Raw genomic sequence first — 21,413 nt, forward strand, 5'->3', positions numbered from 1 at the left:
CCTAAGAGTGCGCAGCACAGGTCAGGAAGCAGTCTGCTTCTCCAAATGTTGGGCCATCTGAATGCCACTCCTGGGGGCTGCTCTAACTTGTGACTGCTGCCAACATGCTGTTATAGTAACTGGGGGTTGCTGGGGCATGAGGGAGTTGTGGTCACACCCTGTTTTCCCTAGCTATGCCCCCCGTACAGGCAGTCAGGATGGTGATTAGAATAGGAGTTGCTATAGTGTCTCTACACCAACCAAGGATCACCCTAAGCAGAAGAGCTCCTCTGATGCCAGGATCCACTGGTTGAATAGTACAAAGTTGCCTCACTATATATGAGAAATGGGGGCCCATAAGTAAGACTGATACTATGGAAACCAGAAAGCTTCCTGAAATGTTGTAGGTGGTCTGGAGGAGCAGTGTGAAGGCTTGATTTCTGCAGCAGTCTGACATCCCCCTAAATGTCACCCTCTGACTGCACGGAGACCCTGCATCCTCTCTGTGCTTTCTTTCTCCTTCTTCCTTCCCATATTACTGTTGTGAAAAGGGGGGAAATAACAATAGAGCTTTCTTGACTTAGGGAGGCAGGCTTATTGAACCTTCGTTTGCTCTGGCTTCTGGTTCCTCAGATTCAGTTCCCAGTAGTCCCTTACGTGACAGAGTCACATATGGCAAAGGAACTTGGAGAAGGCATTTCAGGATAAAGTAATCCATCCCGTCCACCCAAGAGCTAAGGTAGCAGACCAGCAGGACAAAAAAAATTAGAAGATTCCTTGAAGATGTCAAGATTGTGGGGGACTCCTGATTTTTGGCCTGATTCTGCAACTTGCTGGGGGTCCTCAGCTCCAAGTGATGACAGAGTTGAGTGCTCTCAGCACATTGCAGGATTAGGTCCCAAATAAGGAGCTATAAGGAGGATGAAAGTTACAATGTGCAGCTTAGCTTCTATTATTTTAGAGCATTTGCAGCCAGGACCATAACAGCAGTAGCTAAATAAAATTGTCACATCAGATATTCTGACTCTTGACATTTGCCCCTTTATGGTTGCATTTCAATACCTTCTTTTCTCTAAAAAGAAGAATAAAAAAGTCACAAGGGCATGAGAGGAAAAAAAACACAGGGCTAGATTCAGTTAAAAAGAAAAAAAAGTCTGTTGGACAGCCAGGGTTCTCAACCAGAATCCTAGTTAAAGGTCTGTGGAAGATGAACAGAACGACTTTGACCTTTAAAAGGGGCACTAAAAATAACAAATGTATGTCAATTTGGTGTCATAAATATGCCCCCCCCCCTTAGAATGTTATAGCAATGCTAAGAAGCCTTTGTAGTCTACAGTATGTCCTGGTGAATTAAAGAATTGGTTTTCCTTTGAGCGGAATTCTGCATTTTGCTTAGTCTTCTCTAAATAATTCTATGTAAATGAACTCTGTGGGCCAAATTCAGAACTACTGTGAATGCAACTCCACTGATCTGAACTTTGTGTCTAACAATTCCTCAGTTTTGACTCTGGCTAAATAGAAATGTATGAATTTCTCATTAGTAAGGTCAGAGCTCTAGATCTTTGACTCCTTTGTAAATTCTGAGAGCCTTTCACAAGGAATATCTGTGAATATTAAGAGTGGCATGGGGAAGAAAGACAAACATCTTCCCTCCCCAGGACATGGAGCCTCTACAGGCTGTGGTAGAAGCCACTTAGCTTCTCCCCCCAATTTGGGTGAATGAAACCATACATTTATGGTCTCCACATCTTTGACAAAGAGTCAGCTGTGCCAATGAACAGAAAGAGAGGCCTGAGCACAGCACTGGATCCAGCTCTCTAAACTTTGACAATGTTCAGATCTGGATTTTAATTTCATGACTTTGATGTGTGGCTGTGTCATTGTGTTATGATTTATTTTTTATTTACTGAAACTTTTAGTTTCTTTGCATTCCGTGAAAATGCAGGCTGTTACAGAGATGTACATACAGGGCTCTCTCAGGGAGACTTTATTTTTGTTCTTTCTTGTTTTGTTATCTTTTAATTTTAAAATGAAAAATTTTGGCTGAAAATGTATGGCTCTTCTTTGTGTATGGAAAGCATGACATCTAGTATTAATGTGGTAGATACATTCAGAGTTCTGAAAGAAAACCTACTCTGAGAAAAGAAATAAGCTACCACTCAGAGGTATGAAATATAAACATGGGGGATAAAATTAAGGAAGCTATGAGAGGAAAAATAGTTCATATAACATGCAGAGTGTAAGAACACACAATGCAAAGGGGATAAAGAGGCTTATGAAACAAAACTGTGAGGGTATAAAACTGATTAAGAAAACTAGAACTAACAAAAGGAGACAGAAATCACCTATCATATGAATAAAAGTATGGAAAGGCACTTTGACTATAAACAGGGAAGGAGATTGATGAGGAAAACCACTGGACCACTAAGGGATAATAGATACAATTAATTTTCTCTATCAGCTGAATAATTACACAAATTCTTCTCTTTACTGTTCACAGGGGAGTGTGGAGGCTAGTTACAACAAATGGAAACAAAGTTTCTGGTGTATTATAAATTGAAAATGAAGGCCATTAGCAATCCCACAAAACAAGACTTGTGCAAGTTAAAATCACTAAAGTCAGATTAATCTCCAAGATTGGAGAGATTGCACCATAAAACCCCGACAGGGATGACTGAAGAGTCTGTTGGACCAATAACAGATATCTTATCACTCCAGCATGAATGGAGAAGGACTTGAAGGAAGCAAAAATAATAATTAAGGAGAAGCCAGAAAATTATAGATCATCAAATGCAATCTCAGTGTCAGGAATAACAGAGTATGAGATGAGATCATAACATTTCTGAAGAAATATGAGCTGATTAAAATTGGCCACTGGCTTCATAAAATATTCATCTAATGTGACAAATGTGATTGATGTTTTAGAGGTGATGACATGCAAAGTGAGGGGTGAAGTACTCTTCTGAAATTTCTAAAAGGCATTTGACACAGTGGACTAATAAGTGCAGCAAACACAGAAAGGTAGATGCCCTTCTTGAAAGGATAAAGAAATTACTTGGAGCCTGATCGTGCAGGGGGTGGACCCATATGGAGCCCCACTGAACTCAGTGGGATTCCATGCAGATGCAAGGTATTGCCTGCACCAGTCACCTTGCAGAATCAGAGCCTAGGTAAGAGTAAAGGCTTCTGGGGCAGGAAAGAACAAAGTGAAGAATTAGCCACTATAGAATGATAGAAATGTAGGGCTGGAAGGGACTTTGAGAAGTCATCTAGTCTAGCCACCTGTGCTGAGGCAGGACCAAGTAGACCTAGACCCACTCTGACAAGTGTTTGTCTAATATGTTCTTAAAATCCTCCAATGATGGGGATTCTACAACCTTCCTTGGAAGTCTATTCCAGTACTTAATTATATTATAGTTAGAGCCCTGCATGGACACACAATTTATATCTGTGGACAGAAAACAGATATCCACAGAGCTGCAGGGCTTTAGTGACAGCGAGCGAGACCAGCAGGGCCATGGTCAGCACCTGGGCCAGGAACCACAGATATCCGCATGTTTGGCCGCCACTTGCAGGAACCAGTGCCTAGCTCAAGCAGCTCCTCCGGCGTGGCTGTACTGCCCCCAGCCCTGCCCACTGGGGTGGGCACCAGGCTTACCGGCAGTTGTCCCTGGTCACACTATTGTGTCCAAGCAGCTCACATGCTCCTATATTCCTATTCTATAATTTGGCTGGATCTCTTTTAGATAGCTATGTGTACATTGAAAACCACAATATGGAACATTCAAGGGAGTGCAACATGAATGATAAATAAGAAAGGAGAGTTAACCTAATTTGGAAGAGCTAGGAAAAACTGGTGGTATGTTCAATGGAGGTAAAGAGTATTAAGAGGAGATGTGACTGCATTTTTCAATAGCCTAACAAGTATAATTAGGGTAGTATAGAAACATTTCTTGAACTAAATATCAAATATTAAGACTCATGGTGAGGACCAGGTGCATCAGAGCAATAGGATATAGAGCCCCACATCTCTAGCAGTGACTGTTTTACCATCTGATGACTGCTGGCCTGTCTAAAATGCATTTGTGGTTTCTCAGTTCCCAGTGGTGTCCAGTATACATAAACTAGCACAAATAGCGTTAACTTCCATGCTTGTTGGCCATCTCAATGGGAGTGATCTCCCTGAGTGACCTGGGAGAATGAACTATCCTCTTGTCCCTAGACAGGTCAGTATTGAGAGTCATATTGGTTGGGGAGTGTGGAGAAGTTTGCAATGCTGCAATCTTTTCTTAAATAAGGGACTTCATTCTCAATGTCTGTCAATGTCCCGACTTTAAACAAGCAGAAAATACACAAAAAAGTAATAAAGAACGAAAATGTAGTGGACTTCATGAACTAAGGTGTAAGGAAACCTCAGATAACATGAGTATTTAGGCATGATCTTTTCCTACTCAGCACGTAGAATTTCTGAAGACCCTATCAAGAGTAACAGTAGAAGCAACCCATGTTGAAAAATGAATTAGATACTGTGCCTACTTGAAAGGGAAAAAAATTGTTAGTTAATAGTGGATACCACCACACTGTTAGGCACCCAAGTCTGTCTGAATACTCTCCAAAGTCTCCCTTAGGCCTTAGATATGTTGACAGTAAACGTAACTAAAGATCAACTTATTCACTGAGTTTTGTTATAAAAACTGTCAAAACTCACTCAGAGTTGATGTTAGTTACTAATTAAGTCCAGTAGGTGGGACTGATAATTAAAAATAAGAGTGAATACCTACATCCTTTAAAAGCAAGTATGTAAGGAAAGATCATTACACAATGAAAGATGGAACTAACCTTCCACCATTGATGATTATAGGATCAGATCCTGAACAAATGTCTTCCACGATATAAGAATTTTCTGAGCAGGATACATTTAGGGATGTGTAGTTAGGTTTGCATACAGTCAGGAAATATGGTGTCTGATACCCTGTTGACAGCTGTATGATGTCAGTAATGAGAGCAGTAGAACAAAGGCCAAAGACATGAACACCTAGAAAGTAAAACAAACCAGCTGGTTAAACTTAGTTAAGATCATTGGATCAAATTCACAGCAACGTAAGTAACCACAGCTCCATTGCATTCAGTGGTATTAAGCTTGCTTATGCCAGGGTTTAGGTAAGATTTAAGTGCAATATTATTTAGTCTGTAAGCTTTTTGGGACAGGGTCTGTCTTTTTGTTCTGTGTTTGTACTAAACCTAATAACATCCCAGCCCATTACTGGGGTTCTTAGGTATCTGATAATAATAATGATAATAATTAATAATAAGCCTTTTGTTAGCCCTCTGCGCAGGGGTAAATTTGGCTTATCGGCTGTAATAAACTGTACAATGTTCCAGTATCATATTGGAAAATATTTATGATGTTATGAATATAAGAAATGGAGATTCTGTACATTTGGAAAATGTACTCTACACTGATTTCCTTTTTTCTCTCCCAATTTTTTGTCTTTAACTTTAATAACCAAACATCTTGTAACAAGGATTTTTAATAAATCTATCAAACTGAGGTACCATATAACTGGAAAATATCAAACCTAGTACCTATATTTAAGAAAGAGGGGAAAAGTGATCTAGATAACTACAGCCCCATTAGTCTGACCTCAATAGTATGCAAGGTTTTAGAACAAATATGAAAGTAAAGAATAATTAAAGACGTTGACACAAACTGAAAATGGGATAAAATGCAACACAGGTTTATCAAACATAGATTGTGTCACACAGACCCGATCTTTCTTTAAGCTAACTGATCTTTCAGAAAAGGGAAATGTGGTAGATCTAATCTATCTGAACTTCAGTAAAGCATTTGATACTGTTCTATTTGGGAAATTATCTTACCTGGATAAAATGGGGATTATTAAAAGAATTATGAGGTGTGTAAGGAACTGGCAAAAGGAGACACAACAACTGTTTGTGCTAAAAGAAGAACTGTTGGGCTAGAGGAAGGATATCAGTGGAATTCCTCAAGGATCCGTCTCTGGCCCAATCTTATTTAATATTTTCAATAATTCATTAATCTGTTTATGCACTGAACTGGCAGTAGAGGAAATGGAAGTGATGACAGTGCAAGCTTTCCCACACTGCCCCAAGGATGGGCTACTCTCTAGACATGAGAATATGCATGTTCATTCAATACTTGTTCATTCTCATGAGACGACCATCTGTGGTGCCAAATAATGCCAACTAGGATGTGTGGTGTTCTTTTGTTTTCAGTATGAACATCTGTCTCTTAGTAAGGGATCCGACAGCACCATCCCATAGACCACCAAACACCAATCAGATGGTAAGGACTTTTGGGCATTGCAGACCTTGTCTGTGTCCATGCAGTGGTTTAACCCTTGAAACACACTGTCACTCTTTTTCATTACATTACAAAAAACAAACTAATCTGTTTAGTTAAACTCTTAACAGGAAGTGCAGTTTATCTATTGAAAAATGCAGTCTTCCTCTAAATGTTCTCTTTTTGTTACTGACTAATAACACTAGTATCTTGAATGCCAAATTCCTGAGACTGAATATATATAGTTCAAGTAAATGTGGTTGCTTTACAGTGCATTTTTTCCTGCTTTGGATGGGTTTTAGATTTGTTTCCCTGATCAACTTGTACTGTTAAAAGTAGTTTTTTTGCATTGGAGAACTGGAAGAAGGCTGAAGTTATTGCTTTATCATGAGATGATTAAATAAAACACATAAATGAAAGATCAGATTCAGGGAATAAATTAAGGGTGAAATCCACACACCTCCAAAGCTTGGTTTGTTTCTGCACCTCCACAGCTATGTTTCTGAGTATGCACACTGCTGTCTCACTCTGTGTCCAGATGCCTATCTCCACCTCAGAGTGATTCACAAACCAGTGGAAGATAGGTGCTCTTCCACATAACTTGTGTGGAGACCCAGTCTGGCAAGCATACACAAGGCCACCTACCTCCACACAGAGCAGCCAAGGAAGAGGCTCTCCTTTATAACCTTTAGTCCAGAGGTTGGAGCACTCACCTGGGATGTGGAAACCCACTAGTTCAAGTCTTCCTCTTCCTGATTAGGAGATGGGATTTGAACAGGCACCTGCCACCTCTCAGCAGAGTGTTTTAACCACTGGGCTACAGGATATTGTGCTGGGACAGTGGGGGAGGTCTCTCATCTCTGCTATTGAAGTTATTCCACTCTAATAAAATAACCGAATAATTAAATATTATTTGGGCCAGAGAGTTAGAATGATGCTATGGCCTAGTGGTTAGGCCCCTCACCTGAGAGGTAGCAGATTCCTGTTCAGATCCATTCTTTTCATCAGGCAGAAGGGGGACTTGAACTGTTGATCCCCCACATTCCACGTGAGTAATCTAACCATTGGGTATAACGCAGGTCTTCTATAACACCTATGTCCTTTTGTGAATCCAGCCCAAGAGACCCACCATCCACACATGGAATATCAAATCCACTGATGTTTTTTGATAGGGCTATCAGCTCAAGCTGTTTCTATTGTGTTGCTCATGAACAGTGATTCTTTTTACAGGGGGGAAAAAGCATTCAAAATAAAACAAAACCCATACATCTTAACAATTAAATGGACTTTGAAAGGAGATGGGGGGTTGGTGGGATAATGATAAGCCAAATTATTGATTTAGCAACACTGATGATAACGCAGTAGATGAAAGTGAAAAATGGACAACATATGTGTTACATTATTGAATGTGTGTTTTTACTTTGCAATACCATTTGACAGCTTCTCTTGCACTTTTTTTTGGCAGGATGAGAGCTGTGCCAATAACTGACCTTTACTGTCCTAAAAAGCTATTTTAAAGAATGAAAAAACCTGTGTAATTAAAATCAAAAATACATCACAAAAGGCATTTTTTGGTAACTAACACCCCAAACCCACCAACGAATCTGACAGCTCTTCTAAGGAAAGAGTTGAAGTTGCAGCCTCCCGCATTAATATTGGCCTCGGCTCCAATCCCATTTCTTCTTTTAGACAGGCAACAGTAGAGAATTCCTTCTCCTACCATTATCTGCAATGACAAAGGAGGTATTCATGGCATAGGTAGCAGTTATGCAGCAGTTAGTGACTTGATTTTAAGGGCTGAAATATAATTATAATAAAACAAATATCATTCACAGAAGTGTACTTGCTTGAAAGAATTTCATCAATATGCAGTTTCCCCTAAGTGAGGGCAGGCGAGAGGATGGCATTGACATTAAATATAAATGACATAAGCTCTTTGGGGCAGGGACCATCTTTTCATTGTGTGTGTGTGTGTGTAATGCCTAGTGCATGGAACACTGGCCCTGCTTGGGACCTTTAAGTAATGCAATAATATAAAAACTAATAATTAGAAAATGCTGCATCATAAATGGTGAAAAGCCATAGCACTCCCATAGCATTTCTGGGGTGGATGTAGCACTCAGCCTTTGGCTGCCTGCCTAGCAATCCCTGGCAGCCTAAAATTCCATGACAGCTTGTTCTTCCCTAATTGTGTAATGGGCTTGGTTTTTAACCAGATCCACTGCAGAGACTGGGGTTCTGTCTGTATGGCCATGTAAATTAACAGAGTGAGAGAAATGGCAAGCCTACTGAGGGGTTAGAGTGGCACTAGGAAGGAGAAAGTAGAAGTGCAGATGAGTTGCTGCTTCACTCCACCCTGGTGGCCTCAGGGCAACCCTGCCTGTGTGCAACCCCTGATCTCAGTTTCCCTTCTTGAATCCCCAAATAAAATCCACACTGGGTTTCCAGTCCAATCACAACAGCCTTCCTTAGGGGCTGATTTATTAATTAAAGTTCAAAACTAAATATAAAAGTCTTCTCTCCAGCCAGGTATAGCCCAACTCCCTTGGTCTGGGCAAAGTCCTTCTTGTGTTGGCAGGCTACTCCCAGTCCTTCCTAGCTGTACCAATTCCCTTAGTCTCAGGGTCTTCCCTGCAGGAGCCTCTCTCACTCAATGCAATCTCACTAGGGCTTTCTGAGCTTCTCCCTTACTATGGCTCCTTATAGGAAAGTCCCTGATTCCCCTCAAGTGGGGCTCATTCTGTAATCAGGGTTGGCTTGCCCATGGCAAGTCATCCTGTTACAAGGAGGAAAGTGTGATGCTGCTCTTTGGAAGCCATGGCCATGATCCTAAATTCCACACACTCAGATTTATTTGATGTTTCTGCTAAAATTGTCAGCAGTGAAATAGTTATGTCAACAAGGCTGACCAGAGCTGTGTGAATAAGTGATTTTTTTGATTTGCTGGCAATTTTGAAAAATCTTAAAAAAAAAAATCATTTTGGGTCAAAACTTTTGGAGAATTGAAAAGAAAAAAAAATGTGTCGGTGGATATCAAATGAAAGGTTTTGTTCAACCTGAAACTAAATGTTTTGTTTCACTTTCAAAGGTATTTTAAACATTTTTATATATTTTTAAATGAAATTGAAAAAATATTCAAAACAAAAATAATTTCAAATTGAAAACTGAAATATTTCCTTCAGAAAATGTTGAAACAAAATGCTTAGACTCTTTCTTTATGTTTTTTTCATAAACAATTTGGCGGAACAGACACATCTCTGCAAAATGTTTTAGTGTCAATGAATCTGCATTTTTCACCAAAACATTTTGGCTGAAATAATTTGTCCAGTTCTTATGTTGGCATGTATATTGTTGTTAGACTTCAGAGTTAACACTGCACTGATGTGAATAGGCAGTTCAGACCTCAGAACAGATTGATTGTTTGTCTGCAGATTCAATAAAACAGCACTGTGCAAGGTGTGATTCAAAAGATTTGCAATGCAGCTGAACTCTAGAAACTTAAACATAAAATAAAATTAAGACTTAAACTATGTACGACCTGATGGAACCATCAGACAAGTGCTGACGCATTGTACTATCTCAGTGATACACGGGGGAGTGGAAATTAAATGGGACAGCAGTTTCTGGACAATCAACCCCCTGCTGACCACACATTTGGTCTTAATTGAGTTTCCTTTCTTCCCCTAGGGCAAAATAAATGCAGTGAAGATTGCATCAGTATATGGGAAAGTCAATGGTAGAGGAGATGTAGAGAATTTTATTAGCCAAGAGTTAATTTCACAGGGTCTATAACATTATTATCCATCTCAGTATCGCCATTATAATGCTAAGACTTTGTCCAGGAGCAAGCAATTGGATTTTAAATTAAAATTTTACAGAATCTTAAATAGCTTTTGGCAAGCACCAGGGGATATTTGGCATGGGGAAAAAACCTGGAAAGATAGACTGTCTTGTGTTATAGAAGGGAAACCAAACAAAGCGGACAACATGGGGTAGTAGATTCAGCTGAATATGTTGATGTCTTTCCTGAGAACTGGATTAATCATGTTAGAGATTAGGGCTGGCAGATTCAGCAGATTGTGAATTTGCTCTCCTTCTTAAGTAATTAGGTAATTTACAGGACAAAAGCTTGGCCCCTGGCAAAGCCAAAAGTTGTGCCATTTTACTAAATATTTCTGGGACTTTTTATTTTATTTTACCTAACTGGGTAGTTGTGTTGACTGAGAAGGGGACAATATAAAGCTGCTCCTCTATTCTTTCTGCTTTGGTACTGTCAATCAAACTTGCAAACTATCTGATAAACTATATGATCTAACATTCTGTTACTCTGTGACAAAGCAGATTGGTCCCTTTGTGCAACCTAACAGTCTTTAGCTGTCTAACATACATTGACATGGCTAAATCAACCACATCATATGAAATTTGTATGCTTTATAGTGCTTTTATTTTCCTTATAAGTGGAAAAAATATTAGAGGCCTGATTCAAAGCCCATTGAAGTGAACGGGGGTCAGATTGTAACTCTGGCAAATGCTGGAGATGCAGTACCCATTCTGAGAGTTTAATACATATGTTTCAGAGTGGTCTTGTCACTGAGAGTTACAGGAAAAAAAATCCTGTGTGTGTAAATGTGTAAATATATATGTCTGTGTGTGTACACCAAGTACAGTCATTTTAGGAGGCACCTCAGGGCTGCAAATAAGTCCAGTTAAAAACTGCTACTGTTTTATGGAACTGATAGTGAGCAAAAACTAATGTGGTTTAAATGGAATGACACAGATTCTCCTAAAATAATAGTTTGGGAAAATAAGTTAGTAGTACTGTAGTAATGACTATTTACTCTAAAGCAGTGGTTCTCAAACTATGGCCGGCGCTTCAGGGAAAGCCCCCAGTGGGCCAGGCTGGTTTGTTTACCTGCTGCGTCTGCAGGTTCGGCCGATTGCGGCTCCCATTGGCCTCCAGGCCAATGGGGGCTGCAGGAAGCAGAGCGGGCCGAGGGACGTGCCTGCCACCCTTCCTGCAGCCAGGGCTGGCTCCAGGCGGAGGAAGCACGTGCCTGGGGCAGCACATGCTAAGGGGTGGCATTCCGTCCATTCTTGGGGCAGCACAGTCCGAGTGGCTTTTTAAAATGTATTTATTTATTTTTGCTTCGGCACTCTGAGCGGCTTTTTTTTTTTAACTTCGGCAGTTTGGGCGGTTTTTTTAATTTTTATTTTTTTGCTGCGGCAGTTTGAGCAGCTTTTTATTTTTTTTACTTCGGCAGTTCAGGTGGCTTTTTTTTTTTTTTGCTTGGGGCGGCAAAAATGGTAGAGCCGGCCTGCCTGCAGCCCCCATTGGCCTGGAGCGGCGAACCATGGCCAGTGGGAGCCGTAATTGGTCGAACCTGTGGACGTGGCAGGTAAACAAACTGGCCTGGCCTGCCAGGGACTTTCCCTGAACAAGCGGCGGCCCACGTTTGAGAACCACTGCTCTAAAGGAAATAGACCTAAAACATACTCTAGTCTAAACATGGAATAAAGCAAGTAAATATCTCCCCAGATAAAATAGACAAACTGATTCCTGCTCTTATTGTTTTTACCTTCCTAGGCCTCTGGGTAGGGATTGAGGTTGGGGTTTCAGAAGGGATTTGTTTTCCTTCTCCCTTTTCCTTTTTGTTAGACATGATCTCTAAAAATTATTAAATATTGCATCAACATGATTTTGTATATGAGGGTTTTTTTACATGATATTGAGTTCCTGTTGCTCCCATAATGTAGTAATTCATGTACAGATCTCTTAGGCTCCTGGAAATTATATGTTACTTTATTGGAGTTCCTGGTATGGTTCTCGGTGCTTCATTTTATATATTGCATCTTTTCTATGAATTATGATTTCTTAGAAAATTAATTAAAATTTAAATACAAAATACTTAACTGTGCAACTTGAATTTTGCATAAGTATATTCTTTGTGCATCTAACTTCCTAGGATCTTTATTTAAAGGAAAGAAGAAAAAATGAAGCTCTAGTTCCATAATTCACAGGAACCAGTGAGTAACAGCCAACTGGTGAGTACAAATGTCATTAGTTTCTATTATTAATGCAAGCTAAGTACACATTTTGGTAAGGAAATGTACTGGTGTATGTCCTTATCAGTATGCATGAATTAAGGCATTCCTAGAGCTTTCTATTAATTAATGGTTATAACTTTGAAGCTTCTGGACTTATTTCCTTCAAATTTGGCTCAGTATTTAAGTCTCAAAAAGATTTAAAAAATACTCAGGCAATTATAGACAAGCCAAGTTTGGAGAAAATGGCTTCAGGAGTTTCAACATTATGAATGCTTAAAGTCAGCAAGATAGTTTTAAAAAACACACAATGAACTAGCTGTGATGTATGTACAATGCATCTTTCTTTTATTCCGTAATCCTACTTGATTTACACATCTGTTTAACTTGATGCATGAGTAGTATCACTGATTCACTGGAACTACTCATGTGCATAAAATAATCTCACATGTAAATCTTTGCAAGACCAGGGCTTAAGTATGCACTTATTGATGACAACATTTTCTACTGCAGTCTCATACAATTTTAAAATAATCATAACTGGCAAATCAAAACTATCTTTTTTTAAAGCAAGAAAAATCACTAGTCATCAGTGAGGATTATTTTCAAGGTAGGTTTTAATTTTCAGCCTTTTTTGCATTTAGTCCTGTCTAAAACAGCATTGTGATTAGAACTGTTTAAAATGGGAACGTTTTTTTTTTTTTTTTTTTTTTTTTTGCATTCTCACTGAACTGAAGCCTAGTTCAAGGGATTTTGCTCAGACTTAGGTTTTGTCTACACAAACACATAGTTCGCAGCAAGCTCTGGTATAAATCTACCCTGAACTAGCCTGTCCATGTGGACCCAGTTTCCATGTGGACCCAGTTTGCTATGCAGGAAAAATTTTCTAGTGCAGTGTAGATTACACCCCAGGTTCTCGTGATCTAAGTGTTTGTATAAATGAGCCCTTAGAAAACATAATCTTCAGGCATATACAAAGTATTGAAAATTTCCATCCAATGGGTGGCTGAGTACATTATGAGCATATAAAATCAAGGGGTTAAAATAGGAACTGTTTTGCAATCTTAGAGCATTCCAGTTGACTGGTACATAGAATCACAGAAATGTGGGACTGGAAGGGATGTCACTAGATCATCTAGCCCAGTCCCTGGCCCAGAGCCATGACTAGATAAGTCCTATGGATCCAGTGTCAAAAAAGACATGAAAAACTCCTAATATATCATGGTTCTTCCATTCAGGCTAGAAGTGCTCCCAGAACAGAGATTACCTCCATTGAATGTGTCTGTTAATAGTCAGCTTTGGTGTAAATCCACTGAAATCAATAAAGTTTAGTGCATTTATGCCAAGACTGCATCTGGCTCATAGTCCTTGAGCCTGTATGACTTCAGTATGACTCCTGCAGTTGTTCCCTGTAGATGCCAGTGTGAAAATCCATTCTGACAGAATTTAAAAAAAAACCTAGTTACCCAGCCAATGTGTTTTCCAGGGGCAAACATTTTGGATCCAGTTTAGGCAGCAGTGAATACGCCCAAGATGGCCACATAAACAGCAACATTACCAATCTCTTGTTTTTATCACAAGTGTCGTGATATTTCATATTTTCTTATTTTTCTTAAAGCCCCTGCTGAAACCATATTATTTACATGAGGCCTATAAAAAGACACCATTTAAAAAAAAAAAAAAGCCCCTCATGATTTTTAAGTCAATCACATGACTTTTTGGGTTCCACTCATGATTTTGAAATGCTTGGGCTGGCAATACTGAAATTAGGTGCACACCAACATGAATGATCCTGAGGAGAAATTCCTCGGTGAGATGGAAGGAACTATGGGCAAGAGAGGAGCAGCTGTTCAAGTATGATAAAGAATGTAGGTGAGCTTCCTACCAGTTTATGAACATGGTTGTACTTAGCAAAGTTCTCCCAGTGTATATACAGGGCCCATAGGTCACTTTCAAGGAAATTTGTCATTCATTGAGTTTCACATTCAAAAAGGCGGGATACCTGAACAGAAATAATGACACAGATGTTAACCAGAGTGCCACACCTCTGTTTAAAAACTCATAGGGTGAATTCCTGGCTCCACCGAACTCCATGGGAGATTGGGCATTGACTTCAATGGGGGCAGGATTTCACCCCTTCTCTGCATTTCTATATATGCAGGGTCGCATTTTAGAGTTTTCACAATTTCAGATTCTCCGATAAAGCACAAAGGAATGAATTAATCCCTGGTTAAACTCAATGCAGTCTAGGAACAAGGATGAATTTGTCAGTTGGCCTGCTGGTCCTTGTGTACTAGAGGTAGCTATAGCATTGAGGTATCTAAGTACACAGTTAAATGAGCAAATGAGTGCCCCAGTAAAGCAGTGTAGACAGCACTCTAAGTGTACATAAAAATGAAGTCTTTACATTTCATTTTAGCTTCACATTGTAATTCCAGCAGGGTTATTATACTAGTGAAGATCAGACATTTTATTTCATTTACTATAAAAAGGGGTTGAATTGCTCATACATTGATATTTAAGTGCTGTATTGGGAAAGTTCTGTTCTGTTAACAATTTGTTCTCCCTCTGGATGAGCCATTGAACTAGTTTCCTTCTTGCCCATCCTATAGCTTACAAGTTAGATACTCCAGGGCAGTTTTGGAAAGAATAATAAATAACCACAGCGTCATGATCAATATTCGCTCACTGAAGAAACCTGGCTGTTATATCTAAAACTACATGTGAGCCACTGCTGAGTGTAATCTCCATTTGCCAAACAAAAAAATCCTGCTCTAGTGATCTCGCTCATTAACAAGACTATGAAAGGTCCTGTACAAACACTATTTCATTCAGCATAATATATAGAACAGTGATTTATATAGGGTGATGGTCACAAAGGGACAGAAGATCCATGCACGCCCTCTAACGTTCATGCCCATAGCAAAGAGGGCCTGGGTGGAACTCCACAGTCTCTCCTGTGGGCTACAGAGGGAATTATCTTTATGCTACTTTTAATTAGGTCAGTGTTAAGGAGTTGTTTGATTGGCCAATGGGTAGTCAGTGGGATCTCAATTTGAATGGTCAAAAACCACTGTGGAGGAGGCTGGGAAATGCACTGAATGAACAGCCTTACACAGCCTGCTTTTCATCCCAGGTTGTAAAAGGTGAATTCTATCCCTCCCACCCATCTTTGTTCTCTGCACAAAGCCAAGTTGCTCAGGGAGGGGTAAATCTCAACCATAATTTACTGGTGTGCTACTAGGAGTCATTTTAAGACAGTGTTAAGGGTTTTTTTCACATTGTGTAGAAACTTGTACTGGGCTCCATTTTGTTGTCTTTATACCTAGGCAACTACAGTGAGTGTTCTTTGGAATTGTAGATTGCTTGACAGTAACTCAGAGCAAAATTTGGCTCTGGCTCTGTAACCACAGAAATATTTACTTGACAAAAACGTTAGCACACGTGAAAAGGTATTTGAAGTCTGAGTGAAAAGGAGAGAACAAAATTAATTTGCATTTAAGAGTGTCTTCCATGATAGCCTTTGCCTGACTATGCATTCCGATTGGCATCTCAATATAAACAGTTAAGAAGGAAACTTTCTTATTTACTCTCAGCTTTTTAAGATACTTTAACATTTCGTATGTGTGTGTGTGTGTGTGTGTGTGTGTGTGTGAGAGAGAGAGAGAGAGAGATTCCATTGTTAATTTCAGTACAGTGAATGTTTTATTCTTATTTCATAACTGTACTACTTAGGATTAATGGGTAAAATTTTCAAAATTGCCCAAGTGATTTGGGAACCCTAAACCCTATTAAAAGTCAATAAGAGATTTAAAAAAACCCCACTTTTTCTGTTGTAAAGTTTGGGACCCCTATTAACACTTGTTATAGAAGGATAAAAATTGCATGTTAAAACCTAACAATCAGATCATCAGTTCATGTAATTCATTGAGGTCAATGGAGCCATGTTGCTTTACACCAACTGAAGATCTGCTCCTAAATCTTTTTTTAGGGGAGGCAGGTGAACATTCCCATAACTTACCGTGATTGCAGGTCCAGCAAAAGTCAAACTAAGCAACATCAGGAAGGGAACAGCCTCTTGTGTAGGTTCAATGTATGGCATACTCAGACTCCTGTCATAGCAGCTGAATCCAGAGTGAACTGGCTTGAAGACATCAGTAAGTTCAAGAAAATAGAGACTAACAACAGAAGATGCTAGTATGGGCAACTGGAAAGGAAGGAAGGAAAAACAATTCATTGTTATTTCTTTGTAATAATAAACCTAAACACTCAAACAACCCTATAATATTTTTGCAAAAGCAACAACCTGCAGCCCACGCCGCTTCCTGCAGCTCCCATTGGCTGGGAGCTGTGAACCATAGCCACTGGGAGCTGTGGGCGGTCATGCCTGTGGATGGTCAATGTAAACAAACTGTCTTGTGGCCCACCAACGGATTACCCTGATGGGCCGTGTGCGGACCGTGGACCACCAGTTTCCCACCACTGCCTTAGTCAATTGAGCTGGTCAAACTATTTGTTGCAATCTTATTTCCCAAACAATTTAGCCTTTTCATCTGTGAGACATTCATGAACAGACTTTGATTTTTCAAAAGTAGGCTCCAGTCCTGCAACATAGTGAATTCAGGATGACCTCTTCACATGTGTGGACCCCCAAGGATTACTACATACAGGTGCAGTGGTCAACTTGTTACAGGATTGGGGCCACATTTCCTATTTATAATTGTTTGTCAAAAAGATTACAAACAAATACATGCCAACATATGGGTTGTTAATGAAGTCTGACTATCTGCTATTTATAGTGAATGATTGTTCAGCTAAATCACGTTATTGTTTCTGTGTCCTGCCCGAATGACGTATTCATCAAATGTTTCACACACCCTTGTTCTTTCACATATGTTTTATAAGCTGTTCAATCAGACCAGACTTTACACTTGCCCCAGAAGTACACCAACAGCCACCTTTTATCCTAATCAATGCTTTGCTGTTTATCATTGCCTTTTGTTTAGGGTACTTCAACCAGTTTTCAATTCACATGACAGTATACAGACCCCAGCCAATTTGAGTTCAATTTCAAAGGAAGATTTAATTTAATTGTATCCAAAGCTTTTCTTTTATATATATATAGAGAGAGAGTGAATTGCCTTCACCTATTCATTGTGGGTGAAGGCTTTTTTCTATTAAAAAAAAACAATTAACTTTGCTTGGCAGGATTTACTCCTGTAGAAAACACAGATGATTATGGGTCATGGTTCCTTTATCTAGATGTTTAGTGATTTTATCCTTTAGAGATTAGTTCCATTAATTCATTAGGGATAAAAGTTAGACTTAACGGGGAAACTTCAGCCAGGCTCTCCATGAGCTTCTGAAAGCACCGATTCTATCAGAGGGCCCTCTTTGGCAGACAATGTACCAGGGAAGCTGTGGCAATGGCAAGCAGGCAAAAGCACCTTTCTACAAGGGTGCATGCAAGGGCCAGTACAGTCCACAAAGTGACCAGTGGTGGGTGGGGGAGGCAGCTTGGCTGGGGACAGCAGCATATGATGATTCACTGCATCCTAGGGTGACCAGACAGCAAGTGTGAAAAATCAGGATGGGGGTGGGGGATAATAGGAGCCGATATAAGAAAAAGACCCAAAAATCGGGACTGTCCCTATAAAATCGGGACATCTGGTCACCCTACTGCATCCCCTTGCTTGTCAGTTTCCATTAATGAGGTCCTCACTGAGTGCTCAATAGAACTTAAATCTGCATTTACCCAGCGTCACCCAGTGAGAAGGGCCACAGTAGAAGCACACTGCCTGCCCTCCCTTAGGCTGAAACCCCTTGGGATGTAATAAACCTGGCTGACACAGGGAGGTGATATTTGCAGTTCCCTGTGGCACTGAAGGTAAATATGACTGATGGAACAGTAATTGCTAGCATTACTCTTCTTCTTATTTTGAAGATGGCTGTTACGTTTGCTTTTTCTCCACTTCTTAATATAGCTAAAAATACAAACTTACAAGGTCCGCACAGACTTGCATATACCTACAGCACCATACAGTGAAGATATTTCATAGCACCAAACATGAATTATTCTATTTCCCTTGCAGAAAATATTCTTCTATGCCAACACATCACACTGAGAAAATATACAGTTTTTCTTCAGAACTTAATGTACCACTGGATTATGCTGCTTTTGAAATCTTCCTTGCACATTTCATAAAAACGGATAAAATCAAAATGATACATTTTACTTATTTCCATTCTAGAGTAAAATGGAGTGAAGACTGGGAGTGCAATGTATGTCAGGTGACAAGATAATGAATGATAATGTTTTGTAAAGGGCAGTGGGAAACTTTCTGGATCCATTAATTGGCCATTTCCAAATTTTAAAATGTTTGTGTTTTTTAGTGCAGTTTTTTTTTTAATTTAATTTTAGGTGTAGGGTGGTTGTTAGCTGGACTCCACTGAAACAGGGTTTATAATGGGGCTTGGTTTTTGAAAATAGCAGCTTTGCTTTGAAGTGCTAACCAGTACAAAGAGCTGCAGAGTTTAGCTTGTCTTCAAAAGTATTGCTATGAAAAGTGCGCTGAAGGTTGTCTAAGGAATGCCTTGTTCTCAATGGTCAGGTTGATTGTGTTGTAATTTCATTTTTTAGGCTGATTGTGATTGCAAAGGAAAGGAATGTGAATTGATATCCTGAATAAAGCGAAGAGTGGCATTCCCAAGAGTGTCTTGAAAACAACACAAGAAATCCATTAGATTTACTTATATAAAGAGTAAATGCATCCAATTTGAATTTTGTCATTTCTGCCATCATTGGAAGTAGCAAAGTTTTTTAGTTAGATGAATTGTTTAATTCTCATCTCACACTGGGCACTCCCTTTTTTTTCAGAGGCAGTCCTGCATGTGTAGTAACTCAGTATGATTGCATGGATATGCAAAGAGCTTTCCCCCTGTTTTCTCCCCCAGCAGCTGTAAGGGACAGTCACAGTCCCTGTGCTCAGGGGATTATTGAGACTGCTTCTGGGTGCACAAATATAGTGGTGTATCCCCTTATCCTCCCCAATGCACTCACCCAGAGTTGTTCAGGTGGGTTCCACTTCTGTGTGACCTGGAGCAAATCACATAGTCTCTTTGTGCCTCTGCTTGGGGGAGGTTAGGAGAGGACCATTCAATGGAATGGTACCGCGTACGTGTTGTCCCTGACCAGTGTAAAACTCAGAGAGGGATAGTGGCACAATCCTACCTTAGCTCCACCTGGGCCAGTGAATCTCTGCACCAATCCATCGTGGCTAAATACCAACACCTAGGCCCACACACAGTGTGATTTCACTGACACCACACATCATGGTTTAGGCAATTGTAAAATCTGACACCAACATCATTATTTAATTTGCATTACAGTAGTACCTAGGGGCATCAACCGAGATCAGGGCCACATTGTGCTAGGTGCTGTACAAATCACATAATTAGAGACAGTGGCCTCCAAGAGCTAAATCAACAAGGTAGGCAAAGGAATAATTATCCTACTTCTTACAGATGGGGAGCTAAGGCACAAAGAGATTATGTGATTTGCTCCAGGTCACACTGGAGTGGACCCAGATTTCTTGAATTTTAGGGCAGTATGTTACCCACAAGTCCATATTTCCTATCTGACTGTTTCCCACCTATATAATTGCATTTATATAATGAGATTCAGCTATTATTAAATATGTAATATTTTACATAGTGATGTAGTATAATGAGTTAATGTGCATACAGATCATTTTCAAAGGGATCTGCATTCTGCATATGCTAACTGCAGTTGTATTATTGCTAATTACAAAATCCAGGAAACATCCACATTTAACGGTGGTGCTTAGGAACCCCAACAAAGGATAGGACTCCATTGTGCTTTTCACTTCTAGGATTACCATATTCTTTCGAAACATAACCCTCCCACCCCCACCAAAAAAAAAAAAAAAAACTATAAAGGCCTAATAACCCCTACAATAATTCCTCAGCAATACTAACAAATACTTTTATAGACAATTTGCAATATACTGTATGTCAGGTCCCATAGGATGTCTTGTTCTCATATCTTTTTTTATCAACCTAAATATAAAATGCATCTTCAAAAAGGCAAAGACAATATAAGTGTTTGCTCACTATTCTAAATAATTCTAAGTGGCTGTTTAAAAATATGAATATTTATTGAGTATTCTGCTTAGGGCAGCATTAGTGTTGTAATTACAGGCATTAGCTTTAGACACCCTGAACATGTCAGACATAATTAGATGGTAATAATGTGCATTGTTTTAATTACAAAATAGAAATTCTTTTTCTTATTTCTAATTGGAATAAAAAAACTAAACCCGAAGACCTGGGCTAATGAGTCTTCATATTCTGACATGCTCAGTCGATTAAGAAATTTCTGACTTGTAACCTCTGCTCTGGATTATAATTTATCCCTGAAAATAGAATATCTGATCCAAACCTAGTGAAATCAATGGAAAGATTCTAATTGGTTTCAAAGAACTTTGTATCAGGATCATAATCAGCACAGTTAGGAGAAGAGCTGGTTACAAAACTTCAAATGTTGCCCATTTTTTGTCAAATTTTCATGAAAAAGAAACAACCTCCTCTCCCCACTCTAGTTAAGAGGCTTTCTTAAGCCAAAGAGTTGTATTATTCTAGGGTTACCATTCGTCCGGATTTACCCGGACATGTCCTCCTTTTTTGTGCTAAAAATAGCGTCTGGGGGTATTTGTAAATCACTCAAAATGTCCGGGATTTCCCCCCTCCCCCGGCAGAGCAGAGCGAGCGGCTGGGAGGGCTGCAGGGAAGTCCCGGGCTGGACTCCGGAGCAGCTGTAGAGGAGCCGGATCCGCCCTGCATTCTGAGCCGGCAGCTCTCCTCTGCAGCCCGGCTCCGGCAGCACTGTGCAGGGCCAGGGACCGGGTTTTGTTGTGCTGGGGAGCGCAGCCACGTGTCCGGCTCGCACAGAGCCCAACCCCCTGTTCTGAGCAGCAGGGTAAGGGGGCCAGGGGGCAGGAGAAGGGGCAGGGAGGTTCTGGAGGGGGCAGTCAAGAAACGGGGGGGGGGT

General features: G+C 39.9%; 1 protein-coding gene across 1 annotated transcript in view; it reads right to left on the bottom strand.

The window, feature by feature from the left end:
* Window positions 1–21,413, bottom strand: part of PLPPR4 (phospholipid phosphatase related 4) — a 43,182-nt gene that overhangs the window by 7,185 nt on the left and 14,584 nt on the right. Inside the window, exons 2-4 of the mRNA XM_034780022.1 lie at window positions 16,365–16,550; window positions 7,898–8,027; window positions 4,819–5,014 (exon numbers count right to left, since the gene is read on the bottom strand). Of these exons, the coding sequence (XP_034635913.1) occupies window positions 4,819–5,014; window positions 7,898–8,027; window positions 16,365–16,550 (512 nt within the window). The remainder of the gene's footprint in view (window positions 1–4,818; window positions 5,015–7,897; window positions 8,028–16,364; window positions 16,551–21,413) is intronic.

This window comes from Trachemys scripta, chromosome 8, assembly GCF_013100865.1.
Source record: "Trachemys scripta elegans isolate TJP31775 chromosome 8, CAS_Tse_1.0, whole genome shotgun sequence".
Classification (NCBI taxonomy): Eukaryota; Metazoa; Chordata; order Testudines; family Emydidae; genus Trachemys; species Trachemys scripta.